Here is a 24,907-nt window from a genome sequence, read left to right on the forward strand (position 1 = left end):
GCAAATAAATACTTGCAAATAAACAAGTTCTGTGTACAAATAGAGAAATGTGTTTTGCAGAGTAGTTTAGTTTAGACATGTCACTTTCTTTTTCTGTTACCAGTCAGCATGACATAGTTGTGTTAAACCAAGCAGAAGCCCATTAAAATGATTATATATAATTTTAACAAGAAACCTTCCGTCATCATTAATGAGAAGGAAGCAGCTGGGCTAATCCTTGATTTCCATAGTAATCAACATCACAGAGGCTCAAGTCACGTAAATGGCCCCACATTCAAGTACCTGATTTAATGTTTTGAAAAGGTATTGACCATTGAATGGGAAACATTTACAGAATGTATTTAGTCATGATGCCTCGGGACAATGATAACTGATAAATGATGATTTGCATTTTTAGACCATAAGAGTAGAGTCAATCAAATACATTTTTGATGATTAGTATTATGACCAGTAAAGTAATCACCTATAAAATGAAACTAGCATTTAGTATAACAAGCTACTGTCCCTACATTTTTTGTTGTCTACTTTGTTTCCATGGATATACTTTAAAGGCTCCACCATGAGCTTGGTCAGGCCTGGGCCATGAACCCCGCCAAAATATATACCAGTGGGGGAGGTTACATATTTTTCTGTCAACGCATGAAATTTTTGAGAGAATAAGTGGACAATCAATAGTTATCAAAACTAAAGTATTTGTTTTTGAATGTTATGGAAGTGTGTTTTATGCAATTAGCCTCAATTCTTTGTTGTGTTTTTGTTGTTAACGAATGTTTAAGAGGGTGAACGTGCACTGATGCAGAAGGTGAAGTTTTGTTGAATTAATGATCTAGAACTTGCCTATCCTGGATTAGTGTTGGATAGGTTTTGGTGACTCAATTATCCTTTTGAGCTACTGAATGAGGGAGACGATTCATTCTCAAACTGTAGATTGAGAATGAGAAATTCTGTCCTTCACAAAATCAGCGCAGAAAGTACACTGAGATTTTTAATAATAGCATCAGACAACAGACAAATGACTTGTAATGAAATTTAGTTACTTCTCCTTGAAATAACTGCAGTTAGCACTTATAGAATTTATATAAAAATGTTATATGTAATTCTTGGTCTTTTATACTGCCAAATAAATTGATCCATAGTTTGCTGGATCTGCTTCAAAATAGGGGGGTGAACTCTTAAGGGGATTGTTCTGAAAAAATAAAGAATTTTGGGGATTAAATATCCGTTTATTAGGTGAATTCGGCCCATCCAAGAAATTTCTAAATTTTTCCACCTTAGGAGCTGTGCTTTTATTTTGTCAATTAGTTTTTTGTAGTTGAAATTGATAAGTAAGGGGAGCTCATTTGTAATATTAATTCCAAGGTAGTCTAAAACATTAGAATTCCAGTCGAGTGGACACAAGGACCCAAGCTCAGTTCTTTCATCTTGCGTAAAGCAGGTCGTAATAACCTGCGTTTTACCAAGGTTAATTTTATAATTAGAAATTGAGCTATATTTATCTATCACCTTAAAAAGTGCGGGAAGAGAAGAAGTTAAATTCGTCATTGAAAGAATTACATCATCTGCGTAGAGAGAGATCTTAAATGACTCTGAGTTAATTTGTATACCAAATATATCGGGCGATTGTCTCAATAACTCCGCAAAAGGCTCTATAGTAAGAATATAAAGTAACGGGGCTAATGGGCATCCTTGGCGAGTTCCATTTTTTATAGGGAACCAATCTGAGTCCAATAGATGGCCGACCACCTTGGCAGTTGGATTAGTATAAAGGTTCATAACATAATTTTTAAATGTTCCCTCAAAACCATAATTTGTTAGCACGGCATCTAAGTATCTCCAATTCACCCGATCGAACGCCTTTTCCGCGTCAAGCGCCAAAAAAGCTGATTTGATTCGAAGGGAGTTGGCCTTATGTAAGAGGTTTAAAATCTTACGGGTATTGTCCATGGGACTCCTGCCTTCCACAAATCCTGTCTGACCCTTATTAATAATGTTTGGTACCACTTGTTTTAGTCTCTGCGCTAATATTTTAGAGTAAATCTTAATGTCTAAGTTAATTAAGGAGATAGGTCTATAGTTAAGTGTAGAGCTTGGGTCCTTGCCTTCCTTGAGTATTGGAATTATCGCCGCTTGGAGAAGTTCTACTGGTGGTTGCACCGTTAGCGAAAATGTGGAAAATACTCGCAATAGTAGCGGGGCAATCAAATAGAGGGGGAATATCTTATCCTAGTATCAATAAACTCCATGAAGCTACAATGCTGACCCATTATTTGGCTTGGGACAAAAAATCTAATAATTTCCCAAAATGGCTATATATAGAGGAATTAGACATTGGACTTGGTGAATTATACTCTCTCTTCTGGGCGGATACAATTAGATTGAAAGATATAAAAGTCTCGAATCCCATAATTCATGATACACTTAAAACACTTTCTAAACTAAAACGAACTATGGGAATAAAGAGAACTCTTATGCCCTCCACCCCTATCGAGGCTATCCGATTTTTTATCAGAGATATAGACTTGTCCAGATGGCAAGGATGCGGCATCTCCTGTATTGGCAATTTGTTAGACCAAAGCACTATTATACCCTTTCCTCAGTTATGTAATTCCTTTACCCTACCATCATCTGAACTATTTTCTTTTTTGAGGATGAAGAATCTTATTGACCAGGTAGGGATTGATAGAAACCCCGAATTAGAACATTGGTTAACAAAACATAAAAATAAGAAACAAATCTCAAGTTCATCTATACTTCTACTATCATTGCAAAAAGATGAGAAAGATCCACCGATCCTGAAGTGGGAAAATGACCTAGGTATTGAGTTTTCCTTGGACCAATGGCGTCAGGCCTTTGTCCAAACAAAAAAGTTCGTCCACTCAATAAGCCTAATAGAGATTTATATTAAGATAACTTACAGATGGTACCTGGTCCCAACTAGACTTAATAAAATCAGTACTGTACATTCAAATAGATGCTGGCGTTGCTTTTCCCATACGGGCACCTTTGTTCATATCTGGTGGGAGTGCCCGCAATTGTTAAATTTAAGAAAAAATCTCTTGCAACTACTTGGATCACTTTTTCACAGTCTGGAACAATTAGACTCACAGGTGTTCCTCTTCCACTTGGGACTTGAGAATTTTTGTTTAAATTATAGAATCTTCATCATACATGTCCTTATGGCCGCAAAGATATGTATAGCTAGGCACTGGAGACAACCAGGTTTATTTAACTGGAGATTAGTTATCAACCAAATTAACCATCAGTACCTAATGGAAAGAGGATATTACAACAAAATTAATAAACTTGTCAAATTTGACAACATCTGGCGACCCTGGAAACAACTTTGTGATATCGACTCCCAGAATGTTAGAGATCGTAATTGAGGATTAAGATCTTTATCTCTTTTTCTATATATATTTATATAACTTACTTACTTATCTATTTATCTATTTATTTATCTATTCTCTTCTTTACCATCCGCTGTACCCCTGGGCGGACAATTTATTATGACCCAACTCTTGATCAATAGCTAGCCCCCATCTGTTTCTCATCTCCTCCTAAGTATGACTGACGTATGAATGATATATGTGGTATCTGTCATTGATATTTGGCTGCTATATTTATAGCTTATGCCAAATATCCTGTAATTTATTCTTTTGTTGTTTTTTCTTTTTTCTTCCATTCGGTGGGGCCAGGAATATAGCGCCTGTTCGTTTATAAAGTCCTTAAATAAATATATAATTTATTGTAATATTAAATATAGCAACGAATGAGGATTGGACAACTTGTTTTGCTTGGAATAATTGTTTAAACGTATTTAAGATTATATATTTCTTTGTCGGCAAGAAAGAACCGTTATTGCAATGCCTTACCGATGTATTCTATGTTTGTGTTAAACTGCCTGGAAAATTAAATAAATATAAATATTAAAAAAAAAGAATTTATATAAAAATTTCCAAATTTTGGCGTTACTTAAGATTTTTGCCATGGGCTAGTTGCTTTAACCACTTAATAAGCCGAGGATGTACTGTTGCGTTCCAATAATCATGTTCTAGATGACCTACACTGTAGATGTAAAACTACCCTACATCCTAAAATTGGCTCATTGGCGTGGCCATTTCCCCATTGCTACACGGTGTATCAAGATGTGAGGCTTGTCAACTGGAGCCACAATTGCTGTCTGTGGTGTGAGATTTAGTGTAAAGACGTTCACAATAAAGCCACTGCAGAAGTCAAATTAAAAACATATTATTTAAGCTAAATGGTAGATGAAAATGGTATCAAAAGATAGCCTTTTGTCCTTGAAAGAAGCAATATACAAATTATGTGGAATCGTTATTTGACATACATATAGTAAAAATAGCAAAACATCTTAGGTCCCTATGGTAGGAAAACTCCTGGTCATAAAAGTGTTGAGTAAGCTTTCCACTGCACTCCACTTTTTGTCAAGCAGGTCACATTGGTTTATATATATAGTATCTCTAGACACGTAATATTTATATATATTCATTCATTTTAGGAGCCCGGCTTCCCTTCGAGCTGAGAGTACACAGTCCACTGGATCGTCTTCAAGCAAGCAGGAAGTCAGACCTCCAAGACTGAAGAAACTTACAAGACAATTTAGCTTGTAAGCTGGCATATGCATCATTTAATTTTATTAGAACGACCCCATAATTAAAAAGTTCTTATACCCAAAATATATATGACTGGTGTGGCTGTTTCATGCACAATACAATCTTCTCCCCACATGGAATTATCTGTATTATCCTTATACAACCCTAGGCAGGTTTAGGACAACCAAAGGTTGAAAACAAACTCACAGGGCTTTGCATTCTTAATGCAGAGCTTATATTTGAATTAGGACTAACTGACCTAGTTTGGGTCTGGTAGGTCTGGTGTAATATTGTAATTAGATCAGATCATTTTGTAGGTTGTAGTAATATATAAGTATATAAGTATAAGAAGAAATTGTTCAGAGATTTGCTGCTTGTTTGATGTGCTAGGTAATGAAATGTATAATCTTCAGGTGTAAAAAAGGAATCTACAGAAGTCCCCTTGGGCAGTGGTGATGTACTTGGTGGGGCCCAGAGTCATAGGAATAGCATTATCCTTAAAGTGTGTCAAGGGGAAAATATTTTTTGGTAATTGCTATTTCTAATCTTTCAAACCACAATTGGAAATTAATGTCACTGCTACCTTGCTGTGAAACTCCAAGGGCAAGCCTTTTATTTTTCAATCATCGTTATGATGAGGCTGGAATTGGATTCCTTTTAGGCAGTGGAATACTGGAGTGCTGGCTCCTTTATTATAACCGGAGTAATCAGACAGTGATAGTCTCTTTCTCTTCTGCTTTCTCTCAAGGGTGCTGTAACAGTCTGCAGATCTTTATTAGGGGGTATTCAGTGAGATTTTAAGCCAGACTTCAGAGCCTAGTTTTATGAAGCAGAACTGCATTGGACCTTCTCACTACCTCCACCTCTCTGCCACTCAACCCTTAATCTTTAATTAATGCTAACAGAAGCAGTATTATTGCATGGTAGGCTAGTTTCTCACATAAAGCAAATGTTAGGCATTAATATTTATACAGTTAAATAATAATTTAAATTGTAAATTTAAGCTCAAAGTATTGTATATTGTACTGTTTTTTTTTCTCTAAAGTAACCACAGTGATGAAGACGATCTTCCTCCTGCCCTGGCTGCAGTTGCTGCTGAATCCGCTGCTGAACATAGAGCTGCGCTTTTGCAAGCTTCAAATGGACATTCCCAGTCTTCGTCTGTGGAAAAGGTACATATCACAATAATCATGATATATAATAACTGTTAATTTTAAGACACTACCAAATTGATCCAAAGTATGTTCCTTATCAACAACCAATGTTGACTAATGTTAAAGTAACAAAATACCACCTCTTATGGCATCCAGCCATGGGTCAACACTCCCTCACTTTTGTTTATCTTGAAACATAAAAACACTTTTTAGCAGGGTGCATCCACATAAAAAGCAAAAAACTAATTAAAATAACATAACGTGATACTGTATATACAGAAATACCACGTAACATATATCATGGAGATCACTAATTTGGCCAGATGTCCTCTGAAATAAATGACTGAATAAAAAAGTTGGAAATATCTGGCATTTCTTTATGCAGAAGCTGCAGGTTACCCCAAGTGTTGCTAACCTGCTAATTCTGTTGGATTAGATTTTTGTAATTTGCATCATTTTGCAGAAATTTGGACTCACGACACCAATATAAATCAGCCCTATTGACTCATTAACAGCAGTAGCCTGCAGAAGACTTTCAATACAGGCACTTTTAGAAGTTTGCATCTACTGTACTAAAAGTACTTGCCTAAGGCTATTATTATAGGATTGGTAGAAGGACATTGGTGTCTTTCCGTGCAAGAAAAGCTGAGAGTCACATGGTCTTAGCCTGCAAAATAATGCAGCGTGCATGGAATAAAGATAAAGCAGTAAAACCTAATCAAAAACTGGGAACTACTTATTGATGTACATTATATGACCAAAAGTGTATGTATACCTGACCGTCACACCTTGATGAGCTTTCTGAACATCACATAGACATTAATATGGAATCCCTTTTGTGGTGAAAACTGCTTCCAGTCTTCTGGGAAGGTTTTCCACAATATTTTGTAGATTGTCTATGGGAATTTGTGTCTTTGTGCATTAATGTTGGATAAGAAAGCCTTGCTTGCAGTCAGTGTTCCAATTCATCCCAATGGGGTTCTATCAGGCCACTCAAGTTCATCCACAACAAACTAGTCAAACCATGTCTTTACGGACCTTGCTTTGTGCTCAGGGGCATAGTTATGCTGGGACAGAAAAGGGCCTTCACCAAACTGGTTCTAGTTCCAGTGAAGAGTAATGTTAATGCTGCAACATACAAAGATATTGTACGCTTCCAACTTTGTGGCAACAATTTGGGGAATGCCCTTTCCTATTGCAACATGAGTGTGGCCTTGTGCACAAAACAAAATCCATAAAGATATGATTTGAAGAGTTTGGTATAAAGAATAAATAAAAGACAGGAACCAGACTTGACTTGTATAAAGTAACGGCAATATATTAATGTGACAGCACACAGTGACATTTTATCAAAGCATACGCTTGATTTTCCAAACAACAGCCTTCACTTAATGTTATGTGACAATTGTAAAGTAGATTTTATGTAAGCATAGGACTTGCCTCAGTAACCACCATTAAAACAGTTTTTATTGATTCAATTTTGAAGTTAAAACTGCCAAGGGTGAAGAGACATTTTAAAACCCAAAGTTTTAAAACACCCATATTGCTTTGACATTGTCCACAGGCCACAGCACGTGGATCTCCACATTCACAATATTAAGTTCCCACGGGACCTGACCCATAAAGAACTAATGTATCAGACAATGAATTATTCCTAAAAAGCCTGTTATACCCCAGATAACTAACTCAGCATCGCTACTTTATAACTTGATGACACATTGCCAATAAAGAATCCCTTAACACACTCATAAAATACATAAAACTAACCCAGAAATAAAATTATCTTAGGGAGGTGCATGCAGCTGTCTCGCATATTGTAAAAAGACTAGCCCAAGGAGCTCTGCCACTTTAAAGCTCTTGCTTTATCTTAACCTCACAAATATTACCTACCTCAAGATAAGAGTTTGCCAATTAATGCCCCAAACATCAAACACCCTCCAAAGTAGGTCTAGGCATGCAGCTGAGCTGTCCCTTCTGTAGGCTACAGGGGATTCCTGGATTTATGCTTGATGATGACCTTGACTGCTGATTCATACTGCCAGTCTATTGTACTGTCAGGTAAGACAGTAACAGGTGTTAGTAAGTCATAACCAGTGATGGCTGTATATGTACAGAATATTTCAAAGCAGTGGAAAACATGTTAACATATTTAGTTGACAGCATGAGTGAAAATAACATATGTAAGCTTTAAATAAAATACTGAAAAGAAGGACAAAGATCATGTTATTTAACGACTAATAAGAAGTACCAAAGTATAGCAGACCTGTAGCATGTAAGATTATCATGCCCTCTTTTTTATCTCTACCAATATTGTAGACTGTATTAATTATATGATATGTGTTGATAAACAGCAGCTGAACATTTATTGTTTGTTAAAATATAATAATTTAGAAGAACAAGAAAGGTATCAAAATGATATTTTTTAATATACTCAATTTTACACTACAAAAATCTAATAGATGGACAACCCAAACACTGTGAAAGGGGTTCTGAGCAAAAGATATTCATCTCAGCGTTTTATCATGTCTGCCATGGCCCAACAAACAAAGTTGCCAGATATTTTCAAGTTTAATGCCCGAAAGGAGGGAGCTTAATGGTTACTATGGTTACCTTACATGATGGAATTCATACAAATTTGACAAAGATGGTCAGGGTGACTTCACTGTTAGACAGTTATGACTAAGTCTTCTCCTTCCTCTGGCGTGACCCAAAACAATTACATATTGCTGCAGCATTTTTAACCATTTAGCTGGGATGCTGAAAGATGAGTTGCTGTCAGGAGTTATCTTCCAGCGCTATTAAAGAATCCAAAATCCAGCACATTTCTGCAAGAAGAGTCATTGCATTCTACAATGTACTGTTTACTTGGCATCACATTTTCATTAAAAAAATAATTATAATCATCCCTACACAGCAGTCTCTTTTGAATTGACTGTATGTTTATAATTCTTCAGCACATATTGTGCCATTTAATGATCAAGGGACACTGGAAACGTCATTGGCCTTTATGCCAATAATATAATTATTATTGTTCAAAAAAGCAGCAGTTCGCTGATCGGCTGCCCATTTGAACTGGGCAAAATATATGTAGATACAGCAGCAATAATGCCCACATATCATAAGGGGTTATGTATTAAAGGTAATTCTGGATTCTTAATGTAAACATTTTCACCAAAATGGCTACCACCCTGGTCCAGAGTTTCCTGTTTAAGTGGTGGCCAAGAATTTGGCAAGTTCCTCTCCTGTTACGTTAATAATAATTTTCACAACAATTTTGAACCTCTCATAGTCACAAAATCAAAGAAGTTCCTGGCCCCAAACCCATATTATTTGGTTTAGTCCAATTATTGCTATTCATTTAATGCTATGTAATACCTTGTAATATCCCTAATAGATGCAGTAGAACACTGTTAGTTACAATACACATAAATAGACTTTTATAAGAAGCATCAGAACAAAAGGGATGTCAGAAGTAGAGAATAACAATTTATTATGGCATTTGTGGTACCTGCCATATAGTTATCAATATGTAAATGTCAAGGCATATGTGTCTGCAACAAGTAATAATCAATATATTTTTCAGAGTCCCTGTAAAGCTAGCAGTTCATTTACGCTGGAGCCAGGTGATCTACTGATGGATTTTACAGAAGCCACTCCAATGGTAAATATTGAATTTTTATGCAAGTTCCTTGTTCTCAAAGAGGTCTAAAATAAAATGATAAACAAACTAGTTTTCTGTACGCACAAAAATGCAAATAGCAAATGTCTGCATGTGTATAAAAAGCAGTCCTATTTGAAAGTACAGAAAGGAACATTGCCCTGTTTTCAGTTCAACACTTTAATCATTCCATGACCAGGGTTTTTCACTCCCTAGTGACTGGAAAGTTTTGCCATTTTTACCATACGCTTATTTATTTGATCAGTGATGCTAGCTCCTGCTGACAGAAAAGGCATAATCCTGATCTCCCATCCACCTTTCCACCTCTTCCTGTTTTAAAAAACCTGGACTTGCCACCAAAGGTTAACTGCAGGCTTTTAGGCAGGTCCTCCCAAACCCCTAGGTTCATGTGATCCATTTACAGTTCACTGAACTCATGGCACCTAAAGCATACACTATTATTTAAGTTAAATATTATACCCACTCAGTGCGACAGACCAACACCTCTTCTGAGGAAACATATACTTTGAGTTTTTATTTACAATTCGTTTGCTTTAGCTTATGGAGCTTCTGTCCTCCACAAGCAACTTTTTTCTCCTACCTTATGCATTTGGAAAAAAAACTTTAAATGTATCTTTCTCCTCTAAATAGTGAGGAGAAATCTTCATGCATGGTATCAGGAAAGAACCCCATCTATCCTATCTATGTGGGTCCTACCTGTGCAGAGTATTTAAACCAAGTTGGTATCCTTACCCATCGTGCCCATATAGGCAAGCCATGCACATGATTTTTGTTTCCGTGGTGGATCACCTATTCCTACCGAAGGGGTCTACTGCCATAGGAATAGAACACCCTACTGTTTGGACTATTTTACTTATTGTTATGGCCACATGACCACTTGTTAAAACTTTAGTTAATGTATGAAAAGTGATTCTAGGAAATTGTTTACAATAGTTTTATTACAACCCTATTTGATGATCCAATCATGAGCAACGTTCCATTGTGTGCTTTGGCAATAAGATTACTTTTAAGGTTTGCACTTAATGGACATATACGTCTTTGGTTCGTTAGACCTTAGTACATATCTCCCATAGATGCAGAATAGCCATTTCTTCCTGATGCAGCTATTCATCCTTATCTGGCATCCCTCTAGAGATGAGCATTGGTTTTAGCACAGTTCAGAATTGTTCAAAAAGCGTCAGGAACAATTGTGTGAATTTAGAATGCTAAAATATTCATTGTACACCTCATAAATTATCAGTGTACCACAAGTGAGAAATAGTCATTTTTGATGTGCTATTCTCAGTTACATAAGAGAATTTTGAGCAGTTATTTAAATTTGTTTTGGTAAACTTTGGTGAGCTATCGACAGGTTATTTAACCATCAGATTGCAAGTGAGAACAGCTCACTACACATAGCTCAAATGACATTAACGTGTGTGATTATTTAGCTTTGCATGGAATATGAGATTTTTCTGTTATGTTTCCTCTGCTTGTTTAGTGTTCATGTTGTTACTCATATTTACAAAAGCGACTGCTTGTTATATAGAGCCTTCTTTGTTTATGCTGTTATGGTATGTAGCGGCCAAGAAAACACCTGATACCTTTGCCTTTTCTTCAATTCATGCATCCAGAAAAAAAGAAAGAAAAATGTACATTATGCTATGATTTCTTAATTTTGCTGCATAAAAAATGAATGGGCATTTCTAGGGACAGGGTGTACCAGGGGAGAAATGCCCATCACGAATTGTCCAAAAGTTTCAAACAAGGTCAGTAATGGGCCAGCCCAATTGCAAAGGTGGGAGCACAGCGGGGTCGTGTAATGCACCTGTAATGGCACAGTAGCTTGCACAGTGTGAGTAGCTATGAAGACTGGCTCTGGTCTAGGTAAGTGTATGTGTTAGTGTGCGCGATAAAGTAAGTGTGATTATGTTTGTGCATGTGTGATTGAATGTAAATTTATGTCTGTAATACAGTGAGGCTATGTGTCTGTTAGTTACCGGGACAGGGGCAGAGGCTGAGGGGGAGGGCAATTAGATGTACCTGTCCCCTGGGCGAGAAGGTGTCAGCCCCTTCTGACTATTCCCAACCAAATTATGCAGATTAGGTCTTCTGAACAACCTTTGGCTATGGTAATACAATACTTGTGGATAATACAATACCAACATATTGGCAATATAAAATGTCTGTATATCCCCAGTAGGTGCTCTAAATTATATTTGCATACAGTATTCTGCTATCATAGAACCTACATCAATGAATGCTGTTTCCAAGCCTTATTTCATAGATTATCCTGATGGTTACCATCTCAAGTGGCCTTATATTATCTTCATCTTAATTCTCTCTTCAAGTGAAATGCAAATATTGCCCCTGGGGAAAAAAACCCTGAAGACTTATCATTAAGATGTTCTTTTCTTATAGTCAGAATAGAAATGTTTGATATAATATGACATGCTACACGGTACATATTAAAATGGAAACATCTGATTTTAGTTATTTATTACACAAAAATCTTGGGCACATAAGCTTTCAAGACATTAGAAGTCCTTTCTTTTGATGTATTTCTGAATAAGACGTAAATGATTAGAAATATTCGGGATAATGCTGGATTGTCCTGTTTGTAGGATGAATATAAATCTAGCGTACAACTGGTAAGGTGATGATTATCAGTCATTATATGTTTATTATTGCTAGAGCTACTCTACTGTGTACACGTGGCCACATGATGCAGTCTTGTCTGATCCTGTTTGAATCCAAATGCATCCCAAATTAATTTATATGAGAAGTGGCAAAATATAGCGTAGGTAGTACTTGTGCTTTAAGTAGAAAGTTGACTCACGCACTGTAATGTGTCACTGTCTTTCTGTTCCTCTCACTAGTCGATTCGTGAAATCCCAGTAGATTTTTGACTATGGCTCTTCATTCTAGAGCTGACACGCACACAGGTTTCACAAAGACGACAAAGGGCAGGTCAGCCAAAGTTCACACTGTTCAGTCCAACATATTTCCCTTTCATTTTTATCAATGGCTTTTTATATAAACACTACCAATCTCTGTAAGCTCTGCTTTGCTACCTTCTTGAACGTATACATCCAGTCTTCAGTAGAAACTACTCACTGGAAATTACTCAGTTTAAGGGACATAAGTAACCATCACTAGATGGGAAGAAAATCAGGAATTGTATGATGATCCGTTTCTTCTCATTACCATGATACTATACACACACAAACACTCTACGGGTGTATATGTTCTGCTATAAACATTCCGTATTGAGAACAAAACCCACATAATGCCACGTTAGATATCTCACAACAAACCTGTTCATATATATCTTGATATTTAGCTAGCAATTGACTTTATGCTGTGTTACAGTACGAAGCAGTGATATTTTTTTTTTGTGCTTAATTGTAAGCAAGCAGTTCACCCTCCAAATATTCAATTACTTAATGCGCATAGTGCTATTCCATGGGGAATGTCTGAGAGGCTGAAGTCAGTCACCCCGCTTTATGTATAAATAGTAATTGTGTTGCAAAGTGGAGCAATCAGCAGAAACATTCCATAGGTTGTTATGGTGATCGTATCACTTTTACCCCTTTGCATCATAGTGATTGTAAAGCAGTCGGTGTCTGTCTGGGTTTATCGTTCGTGCATGTGTAAATTTGCATTATATACGCATGTATGTCATGTGTGTGTTTGTCGAATAACCCTACACAAAGGAATGCAAAGTGTTCTCATAATAATTCTTTTCATTTTGATGCTGTGATTTATAAACCGATTCTAATTAGGTTACCTTAGAAACACAAGTACAGCACTTTTGTCTTGGGAGATTGTAATAATAACATGCAGCAGTATCTTTATTAACCTAATCCTGCTTTGCCTTTGTCACTTGAATAGTGGAGCACATTAAATGACGCCAGTGAAAATAGTGTAGCAATGCTGAATGCTCCAGAAAATATTTTTTTTCAATAATAAAATAATAATATTTTTTATTACATCTTAAAAAAGGTATGCAGATAAATCCAAAGTGTATCTGAGATATATGGATGCTATTGAGCAATACAAGTCTATTATGCTTTTTAGCTTCATTTGAAGAAGTATTATGTTCTCCATTAACAAAGGGGGTCATTTTGTTAATGCTTGCCTGGACCTTGCCAAGTTTCTGCAAGGCTAGAAATGGAAGATGAAAAGTCCAGGGTCTCAAAAGATTCTGGTAGCAAGGTGTCTGTTCCGCTGTCCTTGACTTATTCAGTATCGGGTGTTTAGTAACACTTGCTTAATTTAATTGTTGGATGGGAAGCACATACCTCACAGGTGTCCCTCTTTAAGAGCCAAATCCTTTTGTGTCCACTGATGTCCCTCTTTTGCTGGGGCCACAATTGCTTGCTGTGGATGAGTATATCAGTGTTCTACAGCTTCTACAGTCACAATAACCCCCCAACATTTCACGTGCTAAAAAGCAGAAACCCTTTGTTTGGGGCAACGTTAGTGGAGAGGCTGGGGAAAGGACCCTCAATCTACATTAAATGTCCAGCTACCTCTCAATGTATTGAAGCAGAACAGTGTGATATGGGGGATTATATGGTGCTCTGCTTCAATATGTTGTTAGGTGGCCATGTAAAAGCTGCAATTGAGGTCTGTCCTGCAAAAGCACAGGTCAAGTCAATTTTAGGACACAGCTGGAGGTCAAGGGAGATCAGGGATCGTCTTTAACCAACCCATGACCACCACTACCTGCAAAAGTTGGACAGTTTAACAGTACAGTGGGCAGAATGGACTGCATTAAATAAAAGAGCTAATGTTAGCATTAAGCATTCCTGCATATACAATACATGTAACTGCATAGCGTGGTTTATATTTTTTGACTCCCTGTTTGGTTCAGATTTTGCATACCATTCTATTTGTTATATAGCTGTGATCGCACATGTTAGAATGGAGAATTTTAACCCTCCAGCTAGGAGGAGAGGAATTATTCAAACCTTAGGAAACAAGCAGCTCTTACTGAACTTTCAGGATGCTCAGAGCAAGCAACACTTCCTTTCCTTTAGTAGGCTTGCTGAGCATCATCTGAGTTATATTTACAAAACAGCTGGAGAGCAATCTGGTGGCTGGTGTCTAACTGTTTGGTCATAAGATACGGAGATTTGTATGTCCTGAAACAATCTGGCTCACTGTTTTACTTTAGAAGCCAATGGACTATCAATTAATATAAATTGCAGATGCACATGGCTTGCTGTATATAGCATGCTGCTTACCCCTTATTGCCTGTATGACACCTAGAACATGAAAATATAATCATGTTCCATTGGTAACTTCATCTTTACATTTGCAAATCTAGGGACAAAATGCCCAAGGACACGCTGTCCATATCAGCTTACACCAGCCTACAGCTCTCCAGGTGTGTGTCCTGTAGTCCACTCTGCTCCAAGGAAGAGGAACAATGTTTGGCCATGCCCATCCCCTGTCTGATTCTCCTTCCACTGCAAAACTAGTGCCATTTGGGGATAGCCCTGTCTTATTACAGACCCTTATGAAGAATAGTCTACATTGTTTGCTTTTACACAATATTTAATTAAAAAAAAACTCTTATGCAGGCAATCAGCATCCCTGGGAATTCTCTGGATTTGACCCAGAGTCTCCAGGAGAAGCACTGCTTCCTGAGTCTCCAGGTCACTCTCCTTTTTTGACAGGGCAGGGGAACAACATTTAACCATGGCTGCTCCCCATCTTATCCCCCTCCCACTGCCAGTCCATTGCATACTATGTGGAGCTAGTTCTGCCCTTACTACATGGCTAGCCCCACCCCTCAGAGAACCACTCCCCTTGTGCAGCTGGACCTGCCCTCATGTGTGGCTAGCCCCACTCCCTCAGAAGAAGGAGAGCTTCTGTTAGCCTACGCTGGGAAGTCCCCAGGAATGCCCATTATAAGGCCCATAGGATGGGATGGGGAGTAATTAAAACGTCTTGTGTTTTATGGCTATACATGCTGCTACCTTTATGTAGACTGGGCTGAGGGGCTTGCCCAGACCTCATTAGATCCAAGGACTGCCCTGATATTGGATTGCAATTGAGCTGTCTCTTTTTTTTGAGAACTCTAATCTTAACTCTTAAAACAAAATTCAATATATCGGTTTCAACATAAAGATTTTGTGCTGTTTCATGTTTAAATTGTAGCCTTACCCACAGATATGTGTGTAATAGCCAAACAGTAGAACTGCAACATTTCTCTAGCGCTTGAAGTTCATGCAGAGTCTGATAAAGCAATGCTATGAAGTGTATTACAGATTTGTTCTTGTGCTGACAGTAGGAAACAATACAGTTTTACCGAGGCATCATGGAAAATGAAGGGAAATCACTTGAAAATACGGCATTCACCAAAATAACATTGTTTTTTTTTTTAAATGTATTTTATTTAGATGTTTTAAGTTGGAATTTATTGTGGTAATGTTGCAGATGTAACAGATGTCCTTTAGATATTTTCCCATGAAACTTAAGGGATAGAAAAGCAGTTCCTTGTGTTTTAAACAATTTAATAATCTCTGAAACTGAGTCTTGAAGCTTCATGTCTTGTATTGAACAGATTTTAACGGGTCACTGGTTTGGTCTGATGCATTGTTGGGTGTATGTAGATATTACATTCAAGCTCCATGTGGGTTTTTTTTTTTATACAAACGAGCTTGAATAGCATTGTCCAAAATGTCTTGGTTCCCACTTGATTCCCACTTTGTGGCAATGGTTTGGAAAAGGCCCTTTTCTATTCCATCATGACTGAGCCCCAGTGCACAAAGCAAGGTCCATAAAGACATGGTTGGATGAGTTTGGTGTGGAAGAACTATAATGACCTGCACAGAACCCTGACCTCAACCTCATTGAACACCTTTGGGGTGAACTGGAAAAGAGATTGCGAGCCAGGCCTTCTCATTCAACGTCAGTGCCTGAATTCACAAATGTTCTACTGGGTGAACGGCCAAAAATTCCCACATAAACACTCCAAAAGCTTGTGTAAAGCCATCCCAGAAAATTGGAAGATGTTATACAGTATCTGCAAAGGGGGGGCAACTACATATTAATGTCTATGTATTCAGAATGTGATGTGAATCCATCTAATTCATTATGATACTACTATATAAAATATCTCTAGCTAGCATATATGCAATTAGAAACATAGAATATGATGACAGATAAGAGCCATTTGGCCTATCTTGTCTGTCCATTTGTACTATATGTAAAGACTCTTAATCAGTGGTTTATCTTGTCTTAGATTCAGGATAGCTGTATGCATTGGAGGGCTGTTACCTTCTGTCCCCATAAGCCCCTTGTCCCCCATAACTAAAACATGCCCCGGCATACACCTTTACACACACACACTCTTATACATACACACTTCTGCTAACACGCATGCTAACTCACACTCTCACACTGACACAGACTTACACATATGCACTCACCCTCACATTAATGTACTTACACACTCATGCTACCACACACAATACACATACACACTAACTCTAAAATGCACACACACAAATGGAATCCATCTCTCACTTCCCTTTTCGGATCCCTTTTTTAACACCAATGCTTTATTGTGAGGTCACATAACATCACATTCCCACCTTTTCTAGTCAGACTGGCCCTGTTTAATACCTATTCCATGCATGTTTAAATTCCCTCCCTGTATTAACCCCTACCACTTCTACTGGAAAGGGTTCCATTTATCTACCACCCCCTCAGTAAAGTAAAACTTCCTTACATTATATCTAACCTCTGACCCCCTAGATTATGAATTCTTTCCTGATATTTTTTATATTACAAACCATTTTAGTAGCCCTCCTAAAATGTCAATATCCATCTGAGGATGGGGTTTTTAGAACTGTACACAATTGATTACATTAATCTGCCTGCAATTGTATGCATCATTGATAGTATTTGTAAATCTCAGTTATGTATTTATAATCTGTAATAACATTATTAATTAAAAACAATGACATAATTCTGATCCGGTAGACACATGTACCTGTGTTATGATACACTCATTGTGTTTGCTGATACCAATTAGCCTGAAGTTATATATCCTCATTAAGTAAGATAACTTACTCCTTTGTTAGACACAATCATTAGGGAGACACATGAGTTCAAATATTTCTTAATTTATGTGCAAATTAGATCAGTATTTTGGGATTTCTGATTTCTGCTCAGTGAAAAAATGAATAATGTTGCTATAAATGAGGCAAAGATGTTCTAGAAAAGTTTTTCAAAACTAAAGGAAGCCTCTTATAAAATCCAAAGTATTGGTTATTTCAGATCGTCAGGTTACCATTGATTTGTTATATTATGTGGGAATAGTAATAGGCTTGCCACCTTTTGCCAAGTCATTTCTGGAGTCTGATCAGGGATGTGGCCATGAATGTGGCTCAACTGATAACAGCTGAAACATTTCACAAAGGAGAGAGGAAAGACAGAAGAAGAGAGAAAAGAGAGGAGAAGATTTGAGATAATGGAGAGGCAGAAGACCGAGAAAATAGAGAAGTAAAAGGAGGCACAAGAAAGAAAAGAAAAAAAATAGAAAATACAAAACCTATAGCAATAGCTGAACTTGCAAGGCCAGCCTAAGAGCTCTCCTTGCCCGCCTAGACAATTTTTCGGTATTTCCTAACTTCACCTGTAAAAAAAGCTTTCTTTTGGGCAAATGTCAGTGCATTTGATGCGTAATTACCACTAATAAGGATTTCTGGAATACTACACTATATGTTTTTTCTTGTTTTATTTTCTCTCCTTTTATGAACCGGAAATAGCTTTCAGAAAAGGGTTCTATATTTTTACTTTGATCACTATAAGTTTAACAAGGGGTTACATAGCTTCACATTGCAGCTGGTGAAAAGGTTAGCGCTGTGTTGTTTTCTTTCTTTTATATAATATATTGTCTACCCTGTATTGTTTTGTTTAGACTTTTATTCATTATTATGTTATTTTATTTTATCAAATTATATATTAGATAATATATTGCATTGTGTATTGACAGACCAGACTTTCGGGTCAACATTTTCCTATTCTAATCCCTTTGACATATATAGAAATGCATAAATGTTAATGCCTTTTACAGTATATTGAGATGAAGTACACAACTTGCAGCTTGACATGAGTGGATATTTAGCCTAATAATATGGTTATCTGATTGTTATTGTGTTTCTACTAGCATATAATTTTGGTAAATGACTGTTTTTTATAGAAAACACTCAAATAATAAATTAGAAATTATGTGCACAAAGTACAACAGAACTAAATCCTATCTTGCCTTTCTATGAAAGCCATATCATTCAAAACAATTTAATTGCTAGACATTAATTTACATGATGACTTGTGAATGTACCTTTTCCAAATAATTAGCAAAAAATATGAGTATATGTCTATTACTGGAACTGGTAGATGATTAGATTGTACCTGTAGATAACAATGTTTTTTTTCTTCAAGCCTTAAAACTTATGTTAATTTTGCAGTTTTATCTTTTTTTTTTTTTACAGACAAATAAAAAAAAGTTTGATGTTATACAGTAAATTATTTCGATTATTTTTCTTTTCTAAGCATGCTCTAAATATTTTTTCTTTTTTTTTACTGTTAAAGATAAAGACATACCCAGCTGATCCATGTAATTCATTTTTCGATCCTTTTACAACAGTGCAGCAGTTTCCTGTAAGTAGTTCTCATGCTCATCCACACGTGACTCACCATATAATTCTGTTTAAAACATTAGTATCATTCGTTTTGTTTGCGGTGAAATGATTTATCTGACCTCTAAAAGCTGTGATGTTTTCACTTTCTCTGTGTATGTGTTTGAAGCTATAACTAGATTTTAGGTACATGCCAAGGGTGCCTTAAAGTTTGGGAGTTTCGTGACTAACATCAGCTAATGCTAAAATCTAAAAGAAAAAAAAACATCATACCACAGTTTTTTCTGTTTTACTGATAAGTAGCAGTACACCGGTTTTGTGTTTCTGGTGTGCTTTCTGAAGAACAAAAACCAAAGACAAAAAATCCTGTTGCCCAGTGACACTGCTTTGCCGTGGATGCTTGAGTAATGGGCAAACTTGCCAAATATCTATTTTCGGTGGCATGGGGTATCTTAACCTTTTGATCTACAGGTTGGGGTAACCATTCAAATGAACGGATAGTAACATAACTCCATCTACTTCCACCATATTTTGTCTAGATCATTATGAATTATTGAAGATTTATTTGTGCTTACTTCCACTTTATCCTCATGCAGCCCATGGTGCCCTCTCCCTACTTTCATGGATTCCAGAACACCAAATCATCAACATTTCTACCTTCACACATAAGGATAAAATTTAACTCTGGACTTCCAGTGACTCAAAAAATAGTTTAACAAAATAGTTAGCACACAGTGTTTATCAAAATTATTGTGAGCTTCCCTTGGAGTTCTCCATATGGAAGCAAAACATTATTTTTTTCCTAGGGGTCTAAGGTAAGTACTGGATGGGAGTAGCATAGAATTGGGCATGATGCCAATAGTGCACTGAGTCTCTGGTGTGACTTAAATTACTTAAATACATTTTAAATATATTGTAGGTATGATGTGCACTCCTGTGATTATAGGAAAGTTACAGTAAAGTAGAAATAAGTTTGTGGATCTGTGTTGACATATTGAACTAAAATAACTTTTTATCTTGTTGCAACTTGATTATATAATTTATCATGATAGCAAGGATGGCATTGCTACCACAATCAAGCTCAATCACTATTATCCCTACTTTAGTCTCCAATTATGGGAATCAGGAGAAGGGGAAGCAAATTGTCAGTGTAGGCACAAATGTTCCTGCTAAGTGAACAGGAGAAGACACCTCACACACACCGCAAGTTCCAGAGGTAACTCGACTGAAATCAACAACTCACCTATTCATGGTCAAGTTTCTGTAGAGTTGGACATAGAGTTGTAATTCTCCTATTCAATTGACCGCTGAGTTTGTCACTTGAGTTTGGCATGTGAATTGTGGGTCGAAAAGAAATCAATATGTTTGTGATCTAGTTGGTTGTCAAGTATGTCAGTGCTATAAAGATTTAGTTACTGATCAACTTGCTTTCTCCCAGGGAGGCTAGTTAACTTGATTTGAGACAAACGCCATTGTGAACCGCCAATCTAGCTCAGATCACCTTTCTGTGAATTGACGTGGTGCTGGACTTTGGTAGCAGCTTGCTAAGCTATTGGCATCAAGTTCACTATAGTGAATATTTGAACTGCTCATGTTCATGCAATATAATCATGATGATCTGAACAACTTATCTTGACTGACTATGTGATGTAACTCAGGATGTTTTTGAACAGACCCCAGAATCTTAATCCTGACCATATTATGATGTCTGGCACCCACTTTGTTTATTATTGGAATAGTGCAATTTTTTATGCATGTCTTGTATTATCTATTCATCTTCAGTCAAAAACTCTCCTCACAACACTGGCAGCAGGCCAATCTCTCGAGTAGGTTAAGTGATGAGGACACTGTGAACCTTTCGCTTCACAGGACACTTTTGTTCACATAAACTAAAACCGTAAAATCAAGCTAAGATCATTAACACTATCTGGTAACTTCAGTGCATACATTACCGAATTTGCACACTTTAATATTACAGAACCCCACAAAACACTGTGATCAGAAGTTTGAATAGGTCTGTGATATGCATTGCCTATTGTTCATATCCTTCCTTTGTTATCGACTTCTATTTCCAATTTTCCTTATGCTATTATATGACTTTGTATTTTAGGACACATAGAAGATATTATTTATACTTTTTTACACATAAAAGGAATGGGTGTGTAAGGAGCGATGGCAGACCCACCAGGCATTGGCTCAGTATGCCAGATAGATAGTCTGGGCCTGGTCATCACTGTGTTCTATTCAGAAAAATCTATTACCGTACTTACCGGCGTATTACACGCACCGGCGTATAACACGCACCCTCGCCGGAACCGGAAGTGCAGGAGACGCGGCTGCAGATCGTGCAGCACAGAAAGTTATCGGCGTATAACACGCAGGTAGGGTTTAAACTTATTTTTTTAGATATAAAAGTGCGTGTTATACGCCGATAAATACGGTATATATAATTTAATAACGTCTCATATCCTTAAAATACCTGAGCAAGTCTCAGGTCGTTGAGGGCTGAGGTGAAGAGGTCTGAAAGGGCTTAACCAAGATCAACTCTATATCAGTGAGACTCTCAAATTGAGTTTACCTGTCTTCTTAGTTTTGTTGCCAAAACTAGGAAAACGTATTGATCGTCGTCTTCGTGTAAGCATTTTGACGAAAAGTTCAATTACTATGGTATTTATATTCGCATATACCTTATTCACAGACAGTTATTTATAAAAGTATCAATATGATAATGAATAGCAATCTAGATGTATGTTATCTAAATCAGTTTAAGACTGTGGTATTGTTAGTATTTACATGAATATGAATATACATAGCTATATGTGTTCCAGGGAAAATAAACCTGTCACGGAGCTGGCTAGTCCGACTGACTGCCTCCGCTGTCTTGTGCTCCCTTAGCCTGGGACAACACACTTTCCCCGGTTCCCCAGTCACTAGCCGAGACTCAGTGTAGGGTAAAACCAAACGAAGACTGATTTATTTCTCACACACAGAGCTGGATATATCCAGCAAAACACACATTAACATAAAACAAGATATTGGGACACAAACCGCCCCCTTAATCTGCCTCCCAGAGACAACAGGGGCAGTAACGGGATTAACAATACAATAGGTGGGGGAGACTGATTTATACATTAAACTGAAAGAATGGAGGCCTCTCCCTGGTGGCAGACCCTGGCTGTCTGCTGGAGATAATCCCCTCAGCTAGTGATGAGATGATACTGCTGGGGGTAGCCACAGAAGTCTTTAGAAACCCAGGGCCCATAGTCAATAGGGAGGAGGCTGGCAGTCAGGCTTCTCCAGTGGTCCCAGTGATGGAGGCTTCCGTCACAATTCTTCCCCCTTCGAATTGGACTGACATAGGATGAGACCCCAAACGGGTTGACTCCGTAGTCAGTCAGTTTATTTGGCCCATTAATGCCCTCCCAAAATTGGTGCTCCTGCTGCTGCTGGGGAGATGGGCCGGCTGCGCCATCTCCCGTGTACCGCTGGGGAGGGATAACTCCTGCATCTCCTCCCGGGTGCTCCTGCTGCCGTTGAGGAGGGAGCTCAGGTTGATCCGGTCCCGGAATTAGGTTCTGCCGCTGGGGAGATGGACCGGCTGTTCCACCTCCCTGCTTCAGCTGGGGATGCGGGTCGGCTGCTGGATCTCCCTGAATTCCTGCAGCTTTGGTAGGTGCTGGGCAGAGGCCAGCGATGCTATGCCCGGTTGCCAGCACTTCAGCTGGGGTTAGGGCATCTTGTGGGTCGGCCTGCCGCTGGGCAGGGAAGGCCGGTTCCTCCGCTCCCGGGCTGGTGAGCTGCTGCTGGGAAGATGGAAAGGCTGTCACATCTCTCGGTTCCTCCCACTGCCGCTGGGGAGGAAAAACAAGTTCCTCCGCTCCCGGACATGTGAGCTGCCGCTGGGGAGATGGGCCGACTGCCGCATCTCCCTGGATCCCTGTAGTCATTGCAGGTGTGGGGCAGAAGCCAGCAGCACTCTGCCCTGTGGCCAGCTCTTCAGCTGGGGCTAAGGGATCTGGGCAGACTGCCCAGCATTCTGAGGACTCAGGTGTGGAGACCGCAGTGTTATCCACCCCTCTTGGGTTACCATCCTCAGACAATAATCAAATAAATCCCCAGTCTCTGGATCCGGTTGTGGAGCACAGTCGCACAGCTCCAGTATCGGATCTGGATTAGCTGCCCAGTATCCCTGTGACTCAGGGGTGGAGACCGCAGTGTTATCCACCCCTCTTGGGTTACCATCCTCAGACAATAAATCAAATAAATCCCCAGTCTCTGGATCCGGTTGTGGAGCACAGTCGCACAGCTCCAGTATCGGATCTGGATTAGCTGCCCAGTATCCCTGTGACTCAGGGGTGGAGACCGCAGTCCCATCCACCCCGCCTGGGTCAACATCCTCAGCTGACCACTCAATCACATCCACAAAATCCACACAATCCCTGGACACTAGGGGCATTCTGTTGAACGCGTTCGAACAGTTTTTTATATGCCTTCTCCAGTTCCCACTCCTGTGTAATTAAAAAGTCTAAATCACCTTTAAGTCCTAGTGCATCTGGGAGGTCCCACTCCCTGAAATCCCGGATGTCCTCAATCCACCACTCCGCTGTACTGCCGAAGTCCGGATCCTCCTGAAGACTATCCCATAATAATCCCAGGCCACCGAAGTCATAGCCCTCTGGAGAACATTCTTTCGCAGTTCCCCAATATGCTTGTTCTGTATACCACTGCAGAGCCCTATAGTGATCTTCCAGCTCTACCTCCTGTTGGACCAGCTTGTCCAATTCGGATACCCATTGCTCCTGGGGTTGCTGTCCCAGGAATGACATCCGTAGTTCCCGCTGGTCTCTAATCTTTTGTTCGGAGCTTGGAAGACACTGACCCCGGCATATAACAGCCCTCTGCCAAACTGACCTTCGAACCACTTGCCTCAGATTCTGGTATTGTTCTGTAGGCAGGGCAGTGGTGTAGCAGGAGAGGATGACCCGCAGTAGCCCCTGGAATTCCGATACCACATCCATGTCCTCGTCAAGGCGACCGAAGTCTGCCGTCCTGTCGGTCAATCCCGGTAGAAAGTAAGTGTCCCTCAGACTAAGAAGAAATCCCGCCGCTTGCCACCAATGTCACGGAGCTGGCTAGTCCGACTGACTGCCTCCGCTGTCTTGTGCTCCCTTAGCCTGGGACAACACACTTTCCCCGGTTCCCCAGTCACTAGCCGAGACTCAGTGTAGGGTAAAACCAAACGAAGACTGATTTATACAACATTAAACATCAAACAAGATATTGGGACACAAACCGCCCCCTTAATCTGCCTCCCAGAGACAACAGGGGCAGTAACGGGATTAACAATACAATAGGTGGGGGAGACTGATTTATACATTAAACTGAAAGAATGGAGGCCTCTCCCTGGTGGGAGACCCTGGCTGTCTGCTGGAGATAATCCCCTCAGCTAGTGATGAGATGATACTGCTGGGGGTAGCCACAGAAGTCTTTAGAAACCCAGGGCCCATAGTCAATAGGGAGGAGGCTGGCAGTCAGGCTTCTCCAGTGGTCCCAGTGATGGAGGCTTCCGTCACAAAACCTTTTAGATTTTTTGTGATACCCCATATTTAAAGAACAAGGTTGAAAGTAACAAAGATTTTTAAGGCCTCTAAAGTGATTTCTTCAAAGTTCATTATAACCTAAAAAAAGTGAATGCAAACTTCTTAATGCTACATCTATGAAACATTTTACACCAAAAGCATGCAACTTAATTGCACAAAAAGGAAAAATTAGAAAAAATAGATGTGGTAAAGGGGCAAGAAGGACAAACTGAAAGCTCTA

At 38.7% G+C, this 24,907-nt stretch overlaps 1 protein-coding gene across 1 annotated transcript in view; it reads left to right on the forward strand.

Annotated features, from left to right (window-relative positions):
- Positions 1 to 24,907, forward strand: part of LOC128497280 (band 4.1-like protein 4B) — a 39,489-nt gene that overhangs the window by 9,835 nt on the left and 4,747 nt on the right. Inside the window, exons 3-6 of the mRNA XM_053467262.1 lie at positions 4,520 to 4,627; positions 5,659 to 5,785; positions 9,351 to 9,428; positions 19,041 to 19,109. Coding sequence (XP_053323237.1) covers positions 4,520 to 4,627; positions 5,659 to 5,785; positions 9,351 to 9,428; positions 19,041 to 19,109 — 382 coding nt within the window. The remainder of the gene's footprint in view (positions 1 to 4,519; positions 4,628 to 5,658; positions 5,786 to 9,350; positions 9,429 to 19,040; positions 19,110 to 24,907) is intronic.

This window comes from Spea bombifrons, chromosome 5 (assembly GCF_027358695.1).
Source record: "Spea bombifrons isolate aSpeBom1 chromosome 5, aSpeBom1.2.pri, whole genome shotgun sequence".
In the NCBI taxonomy this organism is placed as follows: Eukaryota; Metazoa; Chordata; class Amphibia; order Anura; family Pelobatidae; genus Spea; species Spea bombifrons.